General features: G+C 47.3%; 1 protein-coding gene across 1 annotated transcript in view; it reads right to left on the reverse strand.

Moving 5' to 3' along the window:
• The window catches only part of il1rapl2 (interleukin 1 receptor accessory protein-like 2), a 1,171,280-nt gene extending 1,152,783 nt beyond the window's left edge, over window positions 1–18,497 (reverse strand). Inside the window, exon 1 of the mRNA XM_072505900.1 lies at window positions 18,404–18,497. Within this exon, the coding sequence (XP_072362001.1) occupies window positions 18,404–18,485 (82 nt within the window). The 5' untranslated portion in view covers window positions 18,486–18,497. The remainder of the gene's footprint in view (window positions 1–18,403) is intronic.
• Between the last annotated feature and the right edge of the window lie 3,587 nt (window positions 18,498–22,084).

Genomic DNA, 22,084 nt, shown 5'->3' on the forward strand with positions numbered 1-22,084 from the left:
CTAGCACGTCACCACGGGTTAAACACGCTGGAAATCAAGGATGTTCAACTGTACCTTGAGCGCCAGTGAATAATGTGGATGGGAGGATTTGGTTCTGTGAGATTGGGCCGTGTGGGAGGGGCCTGCACAGCTGCGGCTCCTGGATGGAGAATGGCACAGATAATGAAATGAAATGAAAATCGCTTATTGTCACAAGTAGGCTTCACATGAAGTTACTGTGAAAAGCCCCTAGTCGCCACATTCCGGCACCTGTTCGGGGAGGCTATTACGGGAATCGAACCGTGCTGCTGGCCTGCCTTGGTCTACTTTCAAAGCCAGCGATTTAGCCCTGTAACAAGTCACACATTGATGGACAGATCATCTCTACGACAAAGGTCTGGACATGACAACATAGTCTCAGGCTTATCCTCCGTTTCTGTTGAGGAACCTGCGAGGGGTGACACTGTGTGTTTGCTTTTGTTTTTGAAAATGAGCTGATATAGCTTTGTATTGGCACCAATATAGAACGGTGACGTTTCCTTGTTGAATGCTTAGTGTGATATGTGGAATCTTACGAAGATGATTTTCAAATAATTGTTACTGTTGACCGGTTAATTAGCAAAATATTCTCAAGCTGCTTCTCGTGGGCACATGTGCCATGTCTCGGAGGATGATTATTACATTGCATTTCAATCAAACTTTGAAGCCTGAATACGGTGCCAGATCTCTCGGAGCATCAGCACCATAGAGGCAGCAGCCAACAATCAAACAGTCAAGAGCAGCGCTCCAGTGCTGGGGATATCCTCGCGACCAAAGTGTAAGTGTGTGGATCTGGGGCGGGCACTGGAGCACAGCCTCCCGCAAGGCTCTGGGGTCTGGGGGCTCCTGATGTGGCCAGGGGTGAGTGTGCAAAGTGAGGTTCTCCAGCACAACTGGCTCGGTGGATGGTACTCTGAGAGAAGGTGGGAAACGTAACTGTGGGAGAGGCTTGGGGGATTTGAGAGTCCTGGGGAGGAAGCCCTAACTGATTGTTGGTCTCTCTCTCCTTCTCCAGGTGTACCGACTTTGTTGGGCTTTTGATGAGATGATGGACAGCAAGTGCTGCAGGAGGCTCCGTCTCAACAAAGAGGCAGTGCCGACTTGGCACCCCGTAGAGGAGGAGGACACCCACTCCTGGTGGCCATGAAGGTTACCGCAACTCTGAACATTTGTGCAACTGGATCATTCCAGAGTTTGAGTGGGGCCAGTGCGGCATTTCCCAAACTACATCCCACAAGTGTCCGGGCTGCAGGATTCCCGCCGTCAGTGAGTTGTCCCAGGTGCTGAGGGCCATCGATGGCACACGTCGCCTTGTGTGCACCGGGACATCAGGGAGTGTCCTTCATCACCAGGAGGGCTCCACTACCTGACTGTTCAACTCATATGCAAACCCCACTTCTGGATCATGCACATGTATGCACGCTTTCCAGGGAGCGTGCATAATCCCTGGTGTCTTCGAGGACCCCAGGATGACGGGTTTGCTCTTGGGGATGCCCAGAGGTACCCGCTGAGGTTCTCACTGATGACGTCAGTGTGGAGGCCAGAGACCCGATATAATGGGGCCCATGTTGCCACCCGTACTGTCATTGAGCAGTGCATTGGACTGCTCAAAATGCGGTTCCAATACATGGACTGCTCTGCCGGCGCACTGCAGTACACCCCCCAGAGGATCTCCCACTTTGTGGTGTTCTGCTGTGCCCGCCACAACATGGCACAGCAGCGGGGCAACGTGCTGGAGCAGGAGGAGGAGAGACCTGCGGCTTCGTCTGAGGAGGAGGTGCAGGTCTCTCCTCCTCCTGCTCCAGCATGTTGCCTCACTGCTGTGACAGGAGGGGATGGAGGACGAGCCTGGGGAGGACCCGCAGGAGGAGCCAGAAGATTGAGGACAGGTGGCAGCAAGGATCCGGCATGCCTGGAGGTCCAGGTAGGCCCTCATCCTCACCCGATTCTCATAGGACGAGTCTCTGTCCATCAGCTCACACCCTCGCCACAACCCAATCCCTCCTTGTCCCAATTCCCCCACCCCCATTCCCCTCCACCGCTCTCCCCAACCCATCCTCACCTGCCCCCCCCCCTCCGACTACCCTGATCCACCATCCAAGTTTCTGTATAACGTCACCTCAGAGTGATGGCCCTGTGTCCGTACAGTAATAGAACATACAGTGCAGCAGAAGGCCATTCGGCCGATCGAGTCTGCACCAACCCACTTAAGCCCTCACTTCCACCCTATCCCCGTAACCAAATAACCCCTCCTAACCTTTTTGGACCTAAGGGCAATTTATCATGGCCAATCCGCCTAACCTGCAAGTCTTTGGACTGTGGGAGAAAACCGGAGCACCCGGAGGAAACCCACGCAGACACGGGGGAACATGGTGACTCCGCGCAGACAGTGAACCAGCGGGGAATCGAACCTGGGACTCTTGGCGCTGTGACGCCACAGTGCTATCCACTTGTGCTACCCGTAATGTGATGATCACTCGCTGAGAGGTAAGCTCTCCTGCTCTTCAGTTTATGCCAGGTCTAATTCCTGCATTCCTGCGGACACCCATCCTCATGAGCCGAGTCCGCATCAGGAATGTTTGACCTTGGACCACTGTGCCCGGGGATGGGGGGAGTGGAGGGCAACTGGGAGTGGGGTGCAGGCAGACCTGCTGTGGAGAATTACTTGACAGAGATTTCACACGTATCAGATGTAACATATAATAGTGAACCTTTGACATTTCCATTGCCCCTAGCTACAGCTAGTGACTCCCAGTGCCCTCACAGTGAACTTCTCTTTTTATCTTACGTGGTCTACTGCTACGCCTAGGTGTGCCCCCAGGATGCACATCAGAGATGGATGCAGCCTGCTACTCTCCGCACCCTGTGGCCTTTTTAATGCCCTTGGTGGATGCCCTCTGGTGGGTGTGGAGCTGGAGGACCCTGGCTGACATACCAGTGCCACAAGTGCCTGCATGCCACCCTGTTTTGGCCGCTGCCCTTGCGATGCACTGGTATAAGGAGAGGGGTATTCGGAAGAACTGGAGGCCGCTGCCATCGCCTTGGTGACAGGCCCCAGGCTGGCCTTCAGAGCTTTGTCCTCCCTGACGGTACTCGTAGTCCTCTGGGGATCTCCTGGGGTGAGTGTCAGAGGCCTCTGAGTCTTCTGGCTCTTCCAGTCCTGGCGGCTCCCCATTGTCTGCACCGTGGTGCTGATGCCCTCAGTGATGGTCCGCAGTGACTGGGTCATGCTCTGCAGTGCCTCACCAATGTCCACCTGCATCTGGGACATGTCCCTCAGTGACAGGGACCTGATGTCAAGACCTGCAGCCATGGTAATCACAGACTGAGTCCTGCCTTTGGTACCACCCCTCAAGATGCAGACATGGTGCTCCAGGATTTCCACTGCAGTTGCCACCCTAGCCGTGTTGGCCTCGGTGCCAACAGGATCTCCAGTGCCTTCCGTTGGGACTCCTGCAATTGGCTATGCACCCACTGGAACACCACTGACATCCCCTCCTGAATCTCAAAGCTAGCATCTGCATCAGTTCTGGGATAACCTTGTTCAGAGGCTTGGCATCTGACTGGGACCCAGCTGAGTCCTGGGACCTATCAGACTTTTGATTACTATCCCTCTTAGATATTGCTGCCTCCATCTGACGTGCATCAGCAACTGTGTGGTGCTCACATTATTGTGCCCCAGAAGTCTGTCCACTAATGTCACCCACCAAGTTGTGTGTCTCTGTGCTGGTGGAAGATGACGATGGTAGCTCTGACGTATTAATGGATGTCTCTTCCGAGCTCTCCTTCGAAGTGGTCTCTTGGGTGGCAGGGAAAACACTCCGGTTGGCTCGGCCCCATCAGGTGGAGATCCTGAGAGACAATGGACATGTGGTGAGTGAGAGGGAAGGATCAGTTTGTCTGACATGGACAATTCACTTGAGACAGGTCACCTGGGTGAAGGGGCAGTGGATCCTCACCTCTCTGGCGCAGGCCAGCCTCGCTGTCGGTGACTGCTCTCTCCTCGAACAACCCCATGATTTCTAAGGCCCCTTCTTCATAGGGGATGAGTATTTGAATCTCTGGTACTCCGTCCCGCCGTCTCGGCCCTTTCCCGCTTATTATGGGCTCCCATCTCATATGGGACCAAAGAGAGGGCATTGTCAGCTGCATGCTTATTGGGTCAGTGGGATCTAAAGCAGGTGACATGTGTGGGCACCTCACCTAGACATGAAGGGGCTGTGTTGGTGGGTGCCATGTGTTCTGAGGAGCAAGCTTGAAGATTGGATGTAGGGAGGGTGTGAGGTGTCAACCAGTGATTATTGATGTGGTTGTTGGGAATTTGAGGGGTGGCAGGCGGAACTGGTGCCAGGAGAGAAGCGGTAACTTACCCTTGCAGCTCGGTGGAGGTCGTTGGTGTTCTTCCGACATTGTACAGTGGTTCTTCTTGTCATGTGTAGCCACGTAAAATGGCTGATTCCCGATTAGAATGGTCAAACCCCGATTTAAAATGGCGAACGGAAGAGGCTGATGGGAAAATCAGCCAACAGGACTCAAACGGACAGCTGCAGGTAAAACAGTGTATTCGCCTCTGGGGAAGTCAGTCCAGACCGATACCTGCAGCCATCAACATCACAACAACCCAGCCATCTGCATAGTAAGCAGCCATCCCCGGGAACAATTGCTACAAATTAGCAACTCAAAGCCGACCCAGACCTTTCGGCGCCAGCAGGGGCTGACACAAAGAAAGGTAAACGACCACCCCCCCGATCAAGGAATCGCTCCAGTATTGGAGAATATCGAACCATGTGATTGGGACCAAGTCCAATCACTTGGAACCAGGTACGAGGTCCGCCCCGAAAGGCAGGAAGCCTCTGGGGACTATAAGAATAGGGGCCAAGTTCAACTCGACCCTTCTTCTCCTGCTCGCAACCTTCGAGACCCTTCTACAAGAGAACTGTAAGTTTTACTCCAGCAATCGCTACCAGATAGGCGCTCCTGACTATCGACTTATACCAGCTTTTGAATCCCGCAGGCTCAGAACCAATTCGAAAGACCATTCGTTTCCCTGACCTGGTGGACCATTTCCAAAGTTAAGTATTGGCCTGTTAGTTGTAGGTAGTAGTCTAGAAGTAGGATTATTGTATAAGTATTAATTGCTGTATATAATAAATGAGCGTTGATTTAACTCTTACTAAGCGGTGTGTTGCATTATTGATCATTACTTGGACTTGAACCACGTGGCGGTATCAGAAAAATACCTGGCGACTCATGAGCAAAGGTGACAGAATTAGAGCTAATAAACTAAGGCTAAAACGAGCAACATTTTGGCGACATCCTGACGGGACCCGATCTAGAAGTGGAAAACCACTCCGGGAGAACCCAAGAAATTTTGAATTAGAATCCAATTGGAAACAAAAAAAACCACAAGTGTTCAAGCAGTTCTGATTAATAGCCATAATTCGGAAGTGTGTGTATGCATGCGTAACTAACAGGGCTATAAGGTAAAACTGATAGATTTTTGTTGCGTCAAAACTGTCGGAAGTTTGTATTTTCGGAAATTACCACAAGCCGTACCCGCATCTACAACACCGCCTTAGCCCCCTGTTCCAAATTTAAACGAAGCAAGCGGATAGGAAAGATGGCCATGCAGGCAATGCAACGCCTCATGAACCCTGAGGAATTTGTGGTCACAGCGACCAGCAGCAGTAGAGTGGGACAGTGTCCCATTTGGGAAGAGGAAATCAGGAAATATCTCAAGGGCAAAGGATGGCCCATGTGGAATGATTTCTGCGATAATAACGAATCAGGTCCCGGAAGTATAGGGCATACTTGGTGGGAGAACCTGAGCGAGATACACAAAAAGAGCTTAGCGAAAGCTCGCAAGCCGATGGCAATCATGTCCTGTCTGGCACAATTGCGAGGCACAGCGGAGGTCATCAAGACGCTCCGCAAAGAAGTAGAGGGCATACATCGGATGAGTAAAGTCTATGTATGCGAGGTTGAGAAAGAGAATTTAGAGTTAAGAAGGAAATTGGCAGCAAAGGATGAAGAGGTGGCTGACGCCAAACAGGGTCACCAGTCTTGTCTGGCGCATTTAAGTAGTTTCCAATCACAGTACGAAAAGGCCTATCAGGACACGCAGCGTGCAGTCCTGGAAAGGAAAGAAACAGAAAAGCAGGTGGAGACGCTACAGAAACAATGTAGTGATCTCAAGGCAGCCTTGAGAGCGCTCCACGCTGCCACCACAGAACAAAGACAGAGCACCATAGATCACGCAAAGTGCCGGAAGCAGATTGCAGAGCTGCAGTCACTGCTTTCTGTCCAGAAAGGATTTCAGGAAACCTTTGGGGAAAAGTTAGACCAGGAAGACGGCCCTAACTGGGAAGAGTTACAAGAAACAGCGCAGCGATATGTTCAGGGAACATGTGCGCAGGGAAAGCCCCAAAGGAGAAAAGCACCCCCACCCCCCACACAGCAGGTAGTTCAGGCTCCAATAAACCCTGTAACCACCCACCGCACAGCCACATCGGACGATGCAGAATTTCTATATTCCACCCCCTTAACAGTGACCCAATTACGGGACGCGTGTGCAAAGATCACACCGTCCCTCCCCGCCGCAGACCCCCACCATTTCTTTGCCACCGTCAAACATCAGGCGACCTTGTACGGCCTGGATGAGAGAGAGCATGTAAAGCTCATGGTTCTAAGTTTGGATCCATCGGTAGCAGCAGCCCTTCCCGACCCACAGAACATAGGAGGAGGCACCCTTGCAGAAATGCATACTGCGATCCTGGATGCGATCGGGTACAACCGGGGTGACCCCGTAGATGGCCTCAATAAGTATAGGCAGAAGAAGAGCACCCCACAGCGTTCGCAGGATGCCTGTGGATTCATTTCGCAGCAGTTTTTGGAGACGTAGACCGTGCCCATTTGTCCCCAGACAATATGGCCAAATGGACCCGCACCCTTATCTCCCATGCCACAGATGCAGGACAGAATGCCTGTACTAGTTATGATCCCTCAGAGGAGGCCCATAACGAGAAGTGGGTGGTTAAAAGATTGTCCCGCGTTTGGGAGCATTCTGTTCAAAATAAACCGACCGCTAAAACCACCGAGGAAAAGCAAGCCGCCGCAGACATGCAGGCAGTAAAAGCAACCCATCACAACCCCGCCTGGGTAAATGAGGGAAACAACAGCCCCCCACCCAAATCACAAGAATGTTACAACTGCGGACAGTTGGGACATTTTGCAAAAGAGTGCAATGGCTTATTAGAGCAGGGCGTACTAAGGTCAGTAGCCTCTACTAATAATGCCCCGATTTGGCCAGTAAGGAAGCCCGACGGATCATGGCGCTTGACCATTGATTATCGGGAACTCAATAAAGTCACCCCCGCAGTAGCCCCCACCGTAGCAACAAGTCCCGAGACCATGATCAAGCAGGGACTCAATTCCTGCTATTTCACGGTTTTGGACATCAGTAATGGATTCTGGTCCATTCCATTGGCAAAGGCATGCCAGTACAAATTTGACTTCACCTTTAAAGCGCAGCAGTACACGTGGACATGCCTGCCACAAGGATTCCACAACTCCCCCTCCATTTTCCACTGACAGCTGGCAAATGGACTAGCAAAATCTTCTCGCCCCGAATGTCAGGTACAGTGTGTAGATGATCTACTACTGCAGACAGACACTAAGGAAGAGCACATTGAGCTTCTGTCCGAACTCCTGAAATTGTTGTCAAGTCAACCCCAAAAAGGCCCAGATTTTGGAAGAAAAAGTGGTATATTTGGGAACAATTATCACGCACGGTAAACACGAGATCGAGCATAAAAGAATTGACTCGATCGCTAAATTGCCCCTTCCCCAGAACGTCTCAGCCCTCCGGTCGGTTTTAGGACTGGTTGGCTACTGCCGAAACCACATTGACGGTTTCGCCAGCAAGGCAGCGCCCCTCTCAGACCTCCTAAAGAAGGGAGCCCCCTGGGAGTGGCTTCCGCAGCATACGGATGCTGTGGACTCTTTAAAACAGGCACTCATAGCAGCCCCCGCACTACAAGTTCCAGACCCGCTTTCCCCTTACGCCATAGAGGGAGCGACCACAGACCGCACCCTTTCAACCATGCTCCTGCAGGAACGGCACGACCAGTTAAGACTCGTGGCTTATGCCTCCCGACCTTTAGATGCTGTGGAGCAGGGATTCTCAGCCTGTGAGAGGCACCTGCTCGCAGTTTTCTGGGCAGTCCAGTACTTTTCATACATTACCGGACTGAACCCCATCACCATTCTGACCGAACACACCCCCACCCAACTTTTACTGGACGGACTCAAGGAAGGTACCGTCAGCCAAATACGCGCAGCTAGATGGACCCTTCTCTTGCAGGGACGGGACATCACAGTAAAACGGACCAAGACACACACCTACTTAGCGGACAATTTACAGTACCCCAGAACCCCCCATGAATGTGAGATCTTCTCTCCACACCATAATACAGGCCCCTTTATAGGTAAAACACCCCCCAGAAAGATAGGAAATTCATCTCAGAGCCCCCTGCACACGGACACGTGTGAACCCATTAAGATTTATGTGGATGGATCTTCCACAGTCTTAGATGGGCAGCGCATAACAGGTTGCGGGATCTATGTTGAGGACGCGCAGGGACGCGCCCTCGAGGAAATAGCGTTAAAACTCCCCGGGCACTTAGGCGTGCAGGCAGCAGAGCTTGCGGCCATCGCGTACATAGTAGAGCACCCAGATTCCTTTACCCAGCCCAGCAGACATATACTCGGACAGCCTCTATGTCTGTAACAGCCTTACAGAATTTCTGCCCCTGTGGGAAGCAAGAGGATTCGTCTCCGCGGACGGGAAACCCCTCCCCTCAGCCCCATTACTCCACCATATTTTAGAAAAGGCCCAGAACAGGACTTTTGGGATCATAAAAGTCCGCAGTCACCATCGTTCCTCCCCCCTGGAAATGTGAAAGCCGACGCGCTGGCAAAGGCAGGTTCCAGACATGGGTATTTTTGGAAACCCCCGAAAGCGCGCCAGTGAGTGCAGTTCAGGTCACGCAGACTAGAATTGAGGATCGAGTAGAGGCCCAGAAGCAGGACAGCAATCACGCGGAGATTGTGAAAGGAAAGTTTCCAGCCTCCTACGAGAGGTTCAGAAATATACTGACCACACATGACGGTGTGGTGTTAAAGGACACCCTTTATGTAGTTCCTGAACAGGACAGGAACCAATTGATTTGTTTATTCCATGATGGTCATGGACACCAGGGAATCGATCCCACTACAGCCCACCTCAAACAGCTTTGTTGGTGGCCAAATCTCAAGGAAGATGTAAGCCATTACATTGAGAATTGCCTTATCTGTGCGCAGAACAACCCCGACAGATATGCCAAAAAGGCCCAACTCAGCCACACCCGACCCGTTAACGGCCCCTGGACTAACCTCCAGATTGATTTTATAGGTCCATTGCCCCCTTGCAGGAATGGCTATAAATGTGTACTAGTGGTCATAGACACTTTTACAAAGTGGGTGGAAGCATTTCCAGCCCGCACCAACACCGCGAAAACCACAGCCAAGATCCTAGCCCACCACATCTTTACAAGATGGAGACTCCCCCGCAGTATTGAATCGGACCAAGGTTCTCACGTTACGGGACGTGTCATGCAGAACGTCCTCACGATATTTGGCATCACCCAAAAATTCCACATTGCATACCACCCACAGTCGAGTGGTATCGTGGAGCGCATGAATCGGACCCTAAAGACCACCCTCAGAAAAATGGTCCAGCAGAACAACACCACTTGGGATTCAGTCCTCCCTTTTGCGCTGATGCTTTTGTGGAACACTGTTTCCACCTCCACAGGTTACACCCCACACACTCTTATGACTGGACGCCCCATGAAAGGGACAGAATACTTGTTAGGTTTAGACCCGACCAGCCCTGAAGTAACGGCCCTCACACACGGGAAAGCCGTGGAGCAATTAGTTGCAAATGTAAAAACGGCTCAGTAAGCAGCCGCAGTAAAACTGGGCACCAAAAAGAAACAGAGCAAGGCCTGTTTCGATAAAGCAGTGCATGCAACGGAGTACGATATCGGACAGCAAGTGATGCTGTCTGTATATAACCCCAGCACATTCCTGTCTCCAAAATACTTGGGTCCGTATTCCATTGCGGATAAAGTAAGCCCATCCGTTTACAAAATAAAATACCCAAATGGTAAGACGGCGTGGTTTCATATAAACCAGTTAAAGGTTATGGAACACAGTCGAACCACGCCCACCATGTCATGCTTGACGCAGCAGACCACACCCCGCCCACAGCCAACATAACCCGACCAACCCCCACCACATCCAGCCCAGCCACGGACTCGACCTCGACTCCACCCCCAAAATATACACTCCGCCCCGGAACGCCCACAGACTGCAGCAGCAGAGACAGCGACTGTGTCTCGGACGATGGCCACAGCACGCCTCCCTACTATCCCCATGCAACCGGACCCACACCCAGCGACTCCGAATTCGACCCAAGTGATCCCTTCCTGATCACTTTTCTAAACAAATCCCACCACCGACCACCGAACCACACGGACGACCCCGACTTTGTCCCCACACAACTCGACACAACTTATTGGCACCACGACAACTCCTACAGACTCGTCCGCAATGACGAGAGCAACCCCAACTCACACCAAGCAGCCCTTTTAACCCTAATCCACTCCAGAGTTTGACATTCGGGAGAAGGTGACGACCCCGGGTCTGACTCCCAAACCGCCAACCCCTTTGCGACCCTGTTTGCAACTGAGAACTGAGGCGTCCACATGATGTTTAAAAGGAAACGCTTGGGAAAAGTGTTGTCCTTCCTGATGGAACCTGCAGGATGTTTTATGTTGTTCGTACGTTTGTTTAAGTGTTGTTTGTCCGACAGGAGAATTTTTTTCCAGCCGCTTGTTCAGCGGAACTAACTTATCTGCAGATACCTGGTCAACAGACCACATGCTTGTTCAGAGGAACTAGCTTTTCAGCTGATACTTGTTCGGGTATCAGACGCCCGATCGTAACTGCTCTTTTGGTTCAAGGGACAGAACCACTATGGCAGCCCCACCACGATGACTACATTTTTGCCCGTTCTTGTCGGTTGCTCAGGCAGTGGAGAAACGGCGTGAGACCCGCCCTGCCTGGGGACCCCCCCGCTGGTCAAACACGCTCGGGTAGGGGAGATACGGCATTGGTAGCCGTCCTACCCGGGGACTCCATCCAAATCTTACCCGTCGCGGCCCACACGCACCTCACTTGACATTTTTCATTTCAAAAAGTTTTTATTTGTTCAGGCGACCTTTAGGTTGCTGCCATCTGCTATTTACATCCAGGTACATTTGGATGATAAATCAGCACTGGTTCATGATTGGGAAGTGTGCCGTGTCCTAAAATTTGTTTTTGGAAAGAAATGAGGGAGTCACACATAGTGACCAATTATAAGGGAAAATTGGCCCCAAAGGACAGACACACGAGCATACCAGATATTAAACAAAGATAGTTACAGATACTATGCTTGTTTTACAGAACTCCAGAAGCTCCAGGACCGGAGAAAATACAAGAGAACACACAGAAAGAAAAGGAAAGAGGACAGCCATGAGGACTTCCTTCATCGTGCTCAACATTCTTTTCTTGGACATTTGGTTGCGCGTGAACGCGAACCCCTTGACTTCAAACCTCCCAGCCGTCAATGTTTCACTGCCCCGCAGTACCCAGAGCCCAGTCACCAGCGACACTGCATCTTCCTGGTGTGCCAGATTCATAACCTGGTACTCCCTGTCCTACGTGATCGAAGCACTGTTAGCGTTGGCGATACTCTGCTGTGTAGTGCAGACTATGCGCCTCCGTAAATGGAGAAGGAGAGCGTACCGTGCTCGAACCCCGGTATATCGGATCAGATCCCCTATATTCGGTTACGACCAGCCCCCCGACCCCCGCGATCTATAATAAAAACAATAAAGTGCATTCACTTGCGTTATTGCTGTAAATAAAAAGATGTACAAAACCTTTCATGAAAAGAAAAACCTTGTATGATCCTGAGATTGACTGCCAAGCCAGGAAAGATTATATGGAATGATGTTAGTTTGTTGCATGTTTGAGGAAGATAGGATAATGAAATGTTTAGCGAGTATAGTGTAATAAGGATTAATTAGAGGTTCCAGGTTTGTTATTTTGTAATGCATGTCCCTGTCTGACATAGCGCCCTTAGAATTGTTCGGTAAAATTTTTGTGCACAGCTATGGTCAGAGCAGAGGCCATGTCGGAGGTGTCCCCCCCGGTCAGGGAATGGAAAGTAACAAATTAATGTGATCCTTCACGCTTCGCGTTAGGATCACAAGGAGGGAATGTAGCCACGTAAAATGGCTGATTCCCGATTAGAATGGTCAAACCCCGATTTAAAATAGCTAACGGAAGAGGCTGATGGGAAAATCAGCAACAGGACTCAAACAGACAGCTGCAGGTAAAACAGTGTATTTGCCTCTGGGGAAGTCAGTCCAGACCGATACCTGCAGCCATCAACATCACAACAACCCAGCCATCTGCATAGTAAGCAGCCATCCCCGGGAACAATTACTACACATTAGCAATATAAAGCCGACCCAGACCTTTCGGCGCCAGCAGGGGCTGACACAAAGAAAGGTAAACGACCACCCCCCGATCAAGGAATCGCTCCAGTATTGGAGCATATCGAAACAAGTGATTGGTACCAAGTCCAATCACTTGGAACCAGGTACGAGGTCCACCTCGAGAGGCGGGAAGCCCCTGGGGACTATAAGAATAGGGGCCAAGTTCAACTCGACCCTTCTTCTCCTGCTCGCAACCTTCGAAACCCTTCTACAAGAGAACTGTAAGTTTTACTCCAGCGATCGCTACCAGACAGGCGCTCCTGACTATCGACTTGTACCAGCTTTTGAATCCCGCAGGCTCAGAACCAATTCGAAAGACCATTCGTTTCCCTGACCTGGTGGGCCATTTCCAAAGTTAAGTATTGGCCTGTTAGTTGTAGGTAGTAGTCTAGAAGTAGGATTATTGTATTATTGTATAAGTATTTATTGCTGTATATAATAAATGAGCGTTGATTTAACTCTTACTAAGCGGTGTGTTGCAATATTAATCATTACTTGGACTTGAACCACGTGGCGGTATCAGAAAGATACCTGGCGACTCATGAGCAAAGATGACAGAATTAGAGCTAATAAACTAAGGCTAAAACGAGCAACACATGCTGCCCGCACTGACATTCGCTGCCACTGCTGCTGGTCCTCTGACCCCCTCGAGGGACCAGGATGTCCCATCTCGCATCGCTGGCATCCAGAAGTCTGGCCAGGTTGGCATCCCCAAAGCGAGGCGCAGGTCTGCGCACCGCCATGCTTGTGTGTTGACTGGGAGCGAGTGCTGCGGGAGCTCTTAAAAGCATCTCCCCTTTGTTAGCGGCGAGACGTTGATGCCAGTCCGGCGAATCAGAGAGTGAGACAGCCAGCAATGGGGAGAATCTCGTGGGGGCTCATTTCTGGCACCAAGGGCTGTTAAATACAGGCTGCGATCTGGAGAATACGACGGCTGAGGAATACCCCACCAATCACGCCCAAAATGAAGTCAAATCTTTTCCGTTAAATCATGTCTGATGTCTGCAGTTTTTTTTAAGCATTTATGGCTATGCTCTTTGCTTCCAGGGTAGATGCTAAAAGCAAACACATCCTCAGATACTCCAATCTTCTAAGCAGGCCATCAACTGTCTTGGAAACATCCGAAAATATTGTGCAGATGAAAAAGAGAAACGTAAATTTCCATTTGAGAACAGCATACTTTTATTTTTGGCTGTACGTAATGAAGCCAGGATATCCCAACCAGAATGGAGAGATTGAGTACTTGCCTTAGTCATGCCTGAAGATTACAGAGCGATCAGTCATTGCTTCCCAAACCTTTTTGTCCACACATCACTTAGACAGAGCAAAAGACACTGCATTCTACCTACTAGTTCTAGCCCACCTGCTTTCACAAGCCATGACAGAAAATATCAACAGAATAAATGGGAAGAACAGCACTGCATTTAACGAGTCACTGCTAAGGCCATGTCTAGTTCCGAACTGAGGAACTTCAGCCTCATTCCGGGCTCCATGATAAGCTGGTTTCTCTTCTTTGATTTTAGCACGTCCCATTGAAACTCTGATCTCATAGAACATAGAACATACAGTGCAGAAGGAGGCCATTCGGTCCATCGAGTCTGCACTGACCCACTTAAGCCCTCACTTCCACCCTATCCCCGTAACCCAATACTCCTCCTAACATTTTTGGTCACTAAGGGCAATTTATCATGGCCAATCCACCTAACCTGCACGTCTTTGGACTGTGGGAGGAAACCGGAGTACCCGGAGGAAACCCACACAGACACGGGGGGAACGTGCAGACTCCGCACAGGCAGTGACCCAGCGGGGAATCGAACCTGGGACCCTGGCGCTGTGAAGCCACAGTGCTATCCACTTGTGCTACCGTGCTGCCCTTCAAAGGGCTCATCTGGGATTTGAACCCGGGACCTCTCCCATTTTAGATTGTACATCTCACGATTGTACAACAAAAACCTTGCTTGCAGAACAATATTCTGGTTACCCACAGTTTTGGTGACTCATGCAACAGGCAAGGGGAGCCGGTCTGGTTGTGTGATGTCCCACAAGTGGTTGAGGTGAGGGTTCTGGCTTGTTCTCTGGTTTGCCTTCACTGTGACATTGCGCATCAGTGACTTCTATTTTGCACCAGCCCACAGACCACCTGGCGGACTCTTGTGTGGAAAGGGTCAAGGGAAGGCCTTGAATGCGGTTGAGGGAGTTCATATGGAGGAAGAGATTAAGGAAGGATGGGTGGACAGTGAGCTCAAGAGAGTGAGCGAGAGTACATGACAGCGACAGTAAACAGTGAATGCATCAAATATGCAACACAGCCTTAGCCAAAGTGAAGAAAAATCCTGCCTGTTTGCGTGAAAAGACAAGGCAAACTAACTAGTTTATTTCACCCACACTCGTAACATGGTCAAAACAGAGAGAAAGCATCTGGGCCAGGAATTTTCTCTCTTCCCCGCATCTGGCAAGTGTACAATTTTCAGTTCATTCATTTTAATGAGCAGAACGTTCTGAGCTGATGAGCACAGGAGCAGAGAGTCCGAGGGTATCTTCTCAGAAAAGAAGCTTAATTGGAACATGGCATTCACAACCACAGAAATTATTTTCAAAATGGAACTGGATCTCTACTTAAAAAAATAAAGAAATTCAAGGCAAATGAAGAAAGAGCGGGGCAGTGGAATTGAATGGATAGCTCTTTCAAAGATCTGGCACAGGGATGATGGGCTGAACGGACTTATTCTGTGCTCATAGAAATAAATAAGCACGATTTGATAGCCATTATAGAGGGATGGCTGCAGGAGAACGTGGATTGGGCCCGGAATATTGAAGGGTTCAGGATTATTAAGAAGGACAGGATGCAAGGAAATGGTGGAGGGGTGGCTCTGTTAGTTAGTCATGGGATTAAGACAGAGAGAAATGACTTGAATTCGGGAAACGAGGATGGGGAAATGGTTTGGGTAAGGTGAGAAATGGTAAGGGCAAGAAGTCTCTGGTGGGATTACTGTACGGGTCCGCTTGCAGTAATCACATGGTGGAGTGCAAAGGAAGAAATAATTGGAGCTGGTCACAGAGCCATTGTGATAATCATGGGAGATTTTAATTTACATCTCAACTACAAAAGGCAGATAGGTAAAGGTAGCCTAGATGAGGACTTTATTGAATGTTTCCAGGATAGTTTCTTAGAACAGCATGTTCTGGAGCCAACCAGAGAGCAGGCTATACTGAACCTGGCATTGTGCAATGAAATGGGAATAATTAATGATCTCAGAGTGAAAGTGCCACTAGGTAGCAGTGATCATAATATGATTGAATTTTACAGAGAGAGAAAAGTGGGTCTGAAACTATGGGCAGGATTTGTTGGGGTATATTAAGGTACCACCAACAGCGCACCCAGGTGTGTTCAATGGGAAACACCTTTGGCAATGGCGGGACCAGAATATCCCGCTGCTGACCACTTGTGAGCTATAGAACATGCCATGGAGGGGGAGGAAAATCCCACCCATGGTTTTTAAAACTTAAGTAAGAGCAACGATAAGGACATGAAAGCTGAGCACGCGAAAGTGAATTGGCAACTTAGGTTAAGGGATAGGGCAATAGAGATGTAGTGGCAAACAATAAAGGGAATATTTCAGAATGCAGAGAATAGTTACATTCCAACAAGTAAGGAAAACTCCAAAAGGCAGACCCATGGTTAACAAGAAAGTTTAAAAATATTATCAAAATTGAAGAAAAAGCACATCCTTGTGCTCAGGCTTGTGGCAGGTCAGAATATTGGAGAGAAAATAAGGAACAACAAAGTTTGACTAAAATGTAAGGAGGGAAAAATTGAGTATGAGAGAAAGTTAGCCAGAAATATAAAAACAGATAGTAAGAGTTTGATGAATATTTAAAGAGTTAAAAAATCCAGCATTGGTCCTTCATAAAGTGAATACATTGAAGGAAGATGTCAGGAAGAGATTATAAGCATCTGAGATAATAATGTGTAATTGTTTCCACAAACTATAGGAACCAGTTTCATTCATTTATTAATAAAACAATTCTGCAACAAATTGAGACAAGCTGGATTGAGTTAGTTACACATCTTTGGCAGGTAAACTATTGGTATTTGATTGCTTATAATTAATGCTCAATGACTTGTACTAAAACAGCACCGGAAGAACCAGTTTGTATCGCTAAATGACGCCAGAACATTCATATTTTGGTTGAAACTATGTCTAATTTCACATTGTTCAAGTTGTTTGTGGGTCTTCAGTAAGGATGAGGTGGGGAAGGGGGAAATATCCTCAATTTTTTTTTAAAATAGTCATGTCCGCTCATTTCAAAACAAACGCAGTTTCTTTCCATTGATCGTTATGGGAACACCCCTCTTGCTGATTACACCAAATGATCAATAGTGCTTGATAGAGCCAGAGATAATGAAATGATCTATAGATACCCCAAGGACAAATAAAATTACTGAGATCAATGGAGCTTTGAAGAAACAACCCAAAATATTTGACAGCTACAATCACTTAAATCCAAAGGTGCACAAACATGAACTCTTCCGTTATAAAGATCTGGGAGAGGTGCATTACATGTGCTTATAGGAAGGCAAAAGAGACGCAAATATTTGAATCTCCTAGCTGATTACATCATCAGAAATGTCAGGCTGTAGAAGATAGGAAAATGCACAATCTCCATTTCTTTCTCAATATGACTCTCCCAACATTATCTTGTCATTATTTCCAGTTTTATGTACAATTAACAGCAAAGAAATAGGCCATACAGCCCCAATTATGTTTACGCTCCACACAAACATCCTCACCACTCGACCAACATAACCTGCCAAACACAAGACTTCAGTGAAGATTTCTGTTGAAGTCAAGGCACAAAATCAATGGATTTTATAGAAATAAAACATTGGGCTTCACAATGGTCACAAATTAAGCATCTCATTTTTTTTGAGCAAGTTGAAAGGTCTCTATTCTCTCTTTGGAGACGGGACATGCAAAGTGTTTTAGCTTCCGCTACCATCTTCATTTCAAATATAGAATAAAAGATCCATTACTTGCCTTAAATATTCCATGAGTACATTCATTAAAATTCATGCAACCACTAAACTGCCTTCCTTGTCAGAACTTTTGTTAGTCCCATTCTGTCGAACTTCACGACTTTTCACAGACGCTGTGCACAAAATAATAATTCTTTCCTCTGCAGGGATTTCACAAGGTCATATATCTATCCACCACATTGTCATAATAGATATGACAAACTTTAAGTTTGCATTATTATTGGTACAGGAAGAATCACTGAGTTAAGTACAACTGGAAGAGTAGAGAACAGCCTAAGCTGTATCCTTTCATGACTCTTGACTACATCAGCAAATATATTAAAGTAAACCTGTTGCAGGCAGCTCTTTTTCAGAGCAATGTTAACCATACATTAGTAGAAATTCTTTTCAAGACATTTAATAACACTCCAACTGATGTAAAACCTTGATTTGTAATTAGGAATTACAATAGCATTCAAAAGAATTTCATCGCAAAACAGTTGAGCAAAATAATACTACTTAAGTTAGTTAAAGCACTTCCAGGTGACAATGGGTTGATAAAATATCACAGCAAACCATACTGAAAGGTATCTAGATTTTAAAAACCAGAGAAAGATGGAGAACAAAGAGATTCTTCTTTCTCCAAATTATAAAAATAAGTTTCAAGGTAAATATTGGATGGCAAGAGAGTTTAGTAAACACAAATATGGCAACTTACCCAAATTTCGTTTAGATACAGTCTTCAAACTTCCACTGACTGAGAAATAACTAAGAGCCAACAACAGGATCTGAATTTTCATGTTTTGGTTTCTTTGGGAGCTGAAACAAAAACAACAGGTTTATCTGTAGTACAACTGCTTATGAAAAGTGAAAATAAATTCCTTAACGTTCAAGCTTTCTAAAGTTGCATTTAATTTGTGACAATATTTTGATACAAAACTTACTCCTTCAAAACTTCAAAAAACATTATTCTAAATAAAAATGTGGACAAACTTCTGCCCACAATTAACAATGAAATGTATTACGATCCCGGACCTGACCCCAACAGCGGCTAAGATACTGGACAGAAACCTCTAGATTTTATTTAAATTTTGTGAGACTGTGAGGAAAGGATACCTTGCTCCAAGAGTGATTTCGCACAAAATAGTGATGTAGTATATTAAAGCAACTTTATTACGAACAGAGTATTAAAATACCTTTAACATCACAGAAGAAAATAGCTTACAATTACCCCTTAAACAATGCCCTTCAATACAGTGACACAAGAACATTTAACTGCTATCTTTATTCCCACTCAAACAGCAAAACCATCTCAGCTCTCAATCCACTTTTAAATATAGTTAGCAGACCCAGGCACACTTGCTTTTAGATGCTCTTTGAGACTGTTTTAAGGGATTCACCTGAATCCCATCAGAACCATGCAGAAACGGAGGGCTGGATTCTCTGCAACCCTGCGCCGGGGCGGAGAATCCACTTAAATGCTGTAATCGGACCCAGTGCCGGTCCGATGATTCTCTGGGCCCCAAAAATCGCCGTGATCGCAGAGTACACCACATGGTTGGGGGCCCATTGCCAGAGGCCCGCCTAGCAATTCTCCGCTCCTGACCGGCCGAGTCCCCAACGGCGTGAAACTAGCCAAATATTGCCGATCGGGATGCTGGCATGGCGGCTGCGGACTCAGTCCGCGACCGCCCTGTCAGGGGCGGGGGAAATCGGAGACCGGGGGCGGGCCCTTATAGGTGGCCGGGCATTAGATCTGCGGGATTAGATGCTCAGGCGCTCAGCCGATCAGGAGGTCTCATTTCTCAGTGTGGCTCCGCGGTCCGAGTCCGCCATGGCGCTCGACACGGCTGCTGGAGGCCACAACCGTGCGCAGCATCTACTCCAACCGGAAGTGTGGGGGCCCGTATCCACAGCTAAAGCTGCGAGATTTACTCCAGGTCCCTGCTATACCCCTGCAAGGCTTTGAATTAGGTAAAATTTTTATCAGAATTTCAGGAGTAAAACTCCACTGTTCTTTGGGAGAATCCAGCCCACTGTCTGTATTTCTTCAGCTTCTCAGCTTGTTTCAGATCACCTTCCTCCCACACAACTCTGAACTGCTTGGAAAGAAACTTCTAATCTGTCTACAGACATATCTTCAACTGAACTGTATTGAGAGCAGATGCTTGAATTCTGCTCATGTCCCAATCTAAAGCCAAACTGCATTTCTGCAAAATGTCTGGTACTATAGCTCCTCCCATTGGTCACATCATCTAACCAACTGAACACAATGTATTTAATTAACTACTCCACAAGGAACCCCCTTAATCTAAATAAAAGTCCATTAGCCCAAGCTTTTACAATGCTTAATTGCACCTCAGGCTCCCAAAAATATAGTTGCTTTGTAAATCAGAACTTTAAAAAATACTATTGCAGCAGTCATACACACACTAACCCAGACGGTTAACCTTTACTGCACCAAATACCTATATTGCAATAGATCTGAAATTCATACATTCACCACAAATGTCTCCACTTGTAAACAGCAATTGGGCTTTACTCCAAGGGAGATTTTAAGACTTCTATCACTGATTGAATAAAACAAATAAAATATTGTTTCCTGCACTAAAGTTGGGCAAAGGCAGTCACAACGAACTCTGTTCCTTAAGTTGATTAAAATTTATTTAGGGATTTATGTAATTTGGTCTTTCTGAAAGCAGGTAAAACAAAATGAAACAATGCTCCAGGAAATCCATTTATAACAATTTGGCGAAACTACACAAAGGCATTTAGATGGAAGGTCAACAAATGTTAACTCGCTTTTTTCAGTTGTTGAGCATTTCCAATATGCTTTGTTTTTGTTCCAGATTTCCAGCAGTATTTTGCATTTGTATGAAGGCATTCTTAGTTACTTTGTTTCCATTATTCATACGGTAGAGCTTCATTGCAAATGCTGAAATTCTCTCATTCCCACTTGATCATCAAGGAGAGTCACTCAGTGATGACAGCAAACTCTCCAACTAACTTGTCCCTGAAGCATTAATTTCATAGTTGAGTTAACAATGACTTGAAAATGAAAATGAAAGTGAAAATCACTTATTGTCACAAGTGGGCTTCAAATGAAGTTACTGTGAAAAGTCCCTAGTCGCCACATTCCGGCGCCTGTTCGGGGGAGGCTGGTACGGGACTTAAGATAAGTGTCAAAAATAGTGGGATGCACAGCTGTTGGTAGTTTGCCAAAACCATTTTTCAGATTACAGTTGCCTCTTTGAGCCATTTTCTTTTTCAGTGGAGAACCATAGAGCCATGGAAAAGTTACAGCACAGAAGGAGGCCATTTAATCCATCCTGTCCATGCCAAACCCGAGGTGCCCTTTCTAATCCCACCTTCCTGCATCCAGTCCATAGCCCTGTAGTTTACAGCACTTAGGGTGCAAATACAAGTACTTTTCAAAAGAGTTCAGGTTCTCTGCCTCCACCACCAATTCGGTCAGTGAATTCCATTTGACAGAATATTTGTCAGAGATTTCAAACGTAGGCCCGATGATATTCGATCTTCCCACAATTTCCAAAAACGTTACTTATTTTCTCAGAATATGTATTCAAGGTTTTAGACATGGACATGGTATACAAAAGTGGGTCATGGTGAATTGATATAAATAATTTGTTCGGCCATGGTTGGAGGTTGTGTTGTTTTGGGTCCCATTATAGATGCAGGATGGGATTTATCGATCACCCCGTCGAGTGTTTTTCAACAGGGGAGGCTGCCCCCCACCCCCCCCAGTCGGATTTGACCAGCACCGACGTTGTCAACTGGATTTTCCGTTGACTGCACTCCTCACCGTTGGGAAATCCGTGCGCCAGCATCAAACCGGAATTTCCCGCTGGCATGAACAGCCAGTACATCCCGCACGTTAATGCAGTCGAGAGTTTACAGGATATGTTCACCAGGGTGATGTCAAGTATGTGGTGAGACATTGGAATACAAGAAAACACCAGAAAAGTCTACAATGCTAGTGAGAAATCTTCACATCAATCCATCCAAGCATTTGTTCTGTTGCAAATGAGCGACGCTGCAATCAATTCTGGGAAGTTTTACGGTGGGAGGAATTGGTCAATGATATACACTCATTAATGGAGGCAAGATAACAAATAACAGTCATCTGCAAGAGATCAGATAACACCTGGGAAGTAGTATAGTATCCCCTAGAATAGATGAGGCATTGGTTGGCTATCATTCCTAGCCACACCAATCTGGTTTGACGACTGTTAAAAGTGCCAATTAAACTTGAGTTATTGACTTGATGTCTAAAAGCCATGCATGCATCATCTGGACATCCAATGTCAAACTTAAGACAAATGTGTTCAGATTTCATAACAAATTTATTGACACCCAGAGCCACAGACCGTGAATTATT

This window comes from Scyliorhinus torazame, chromosome 5, assembly GCF_047496885.1.
Source record: "Scyliorhinus torazame isolate Kashiwa2021f chromosome 5, sScyTor2.1, whole genome shotgun sequence".
Lineage (NCBI taxonomy): Eukaryota > Metazoa > Chordata > Chondrichthyes > Carcharhiniformes > Scyliorhinidae > Scyliorhinus > Scyliorhinus torazame.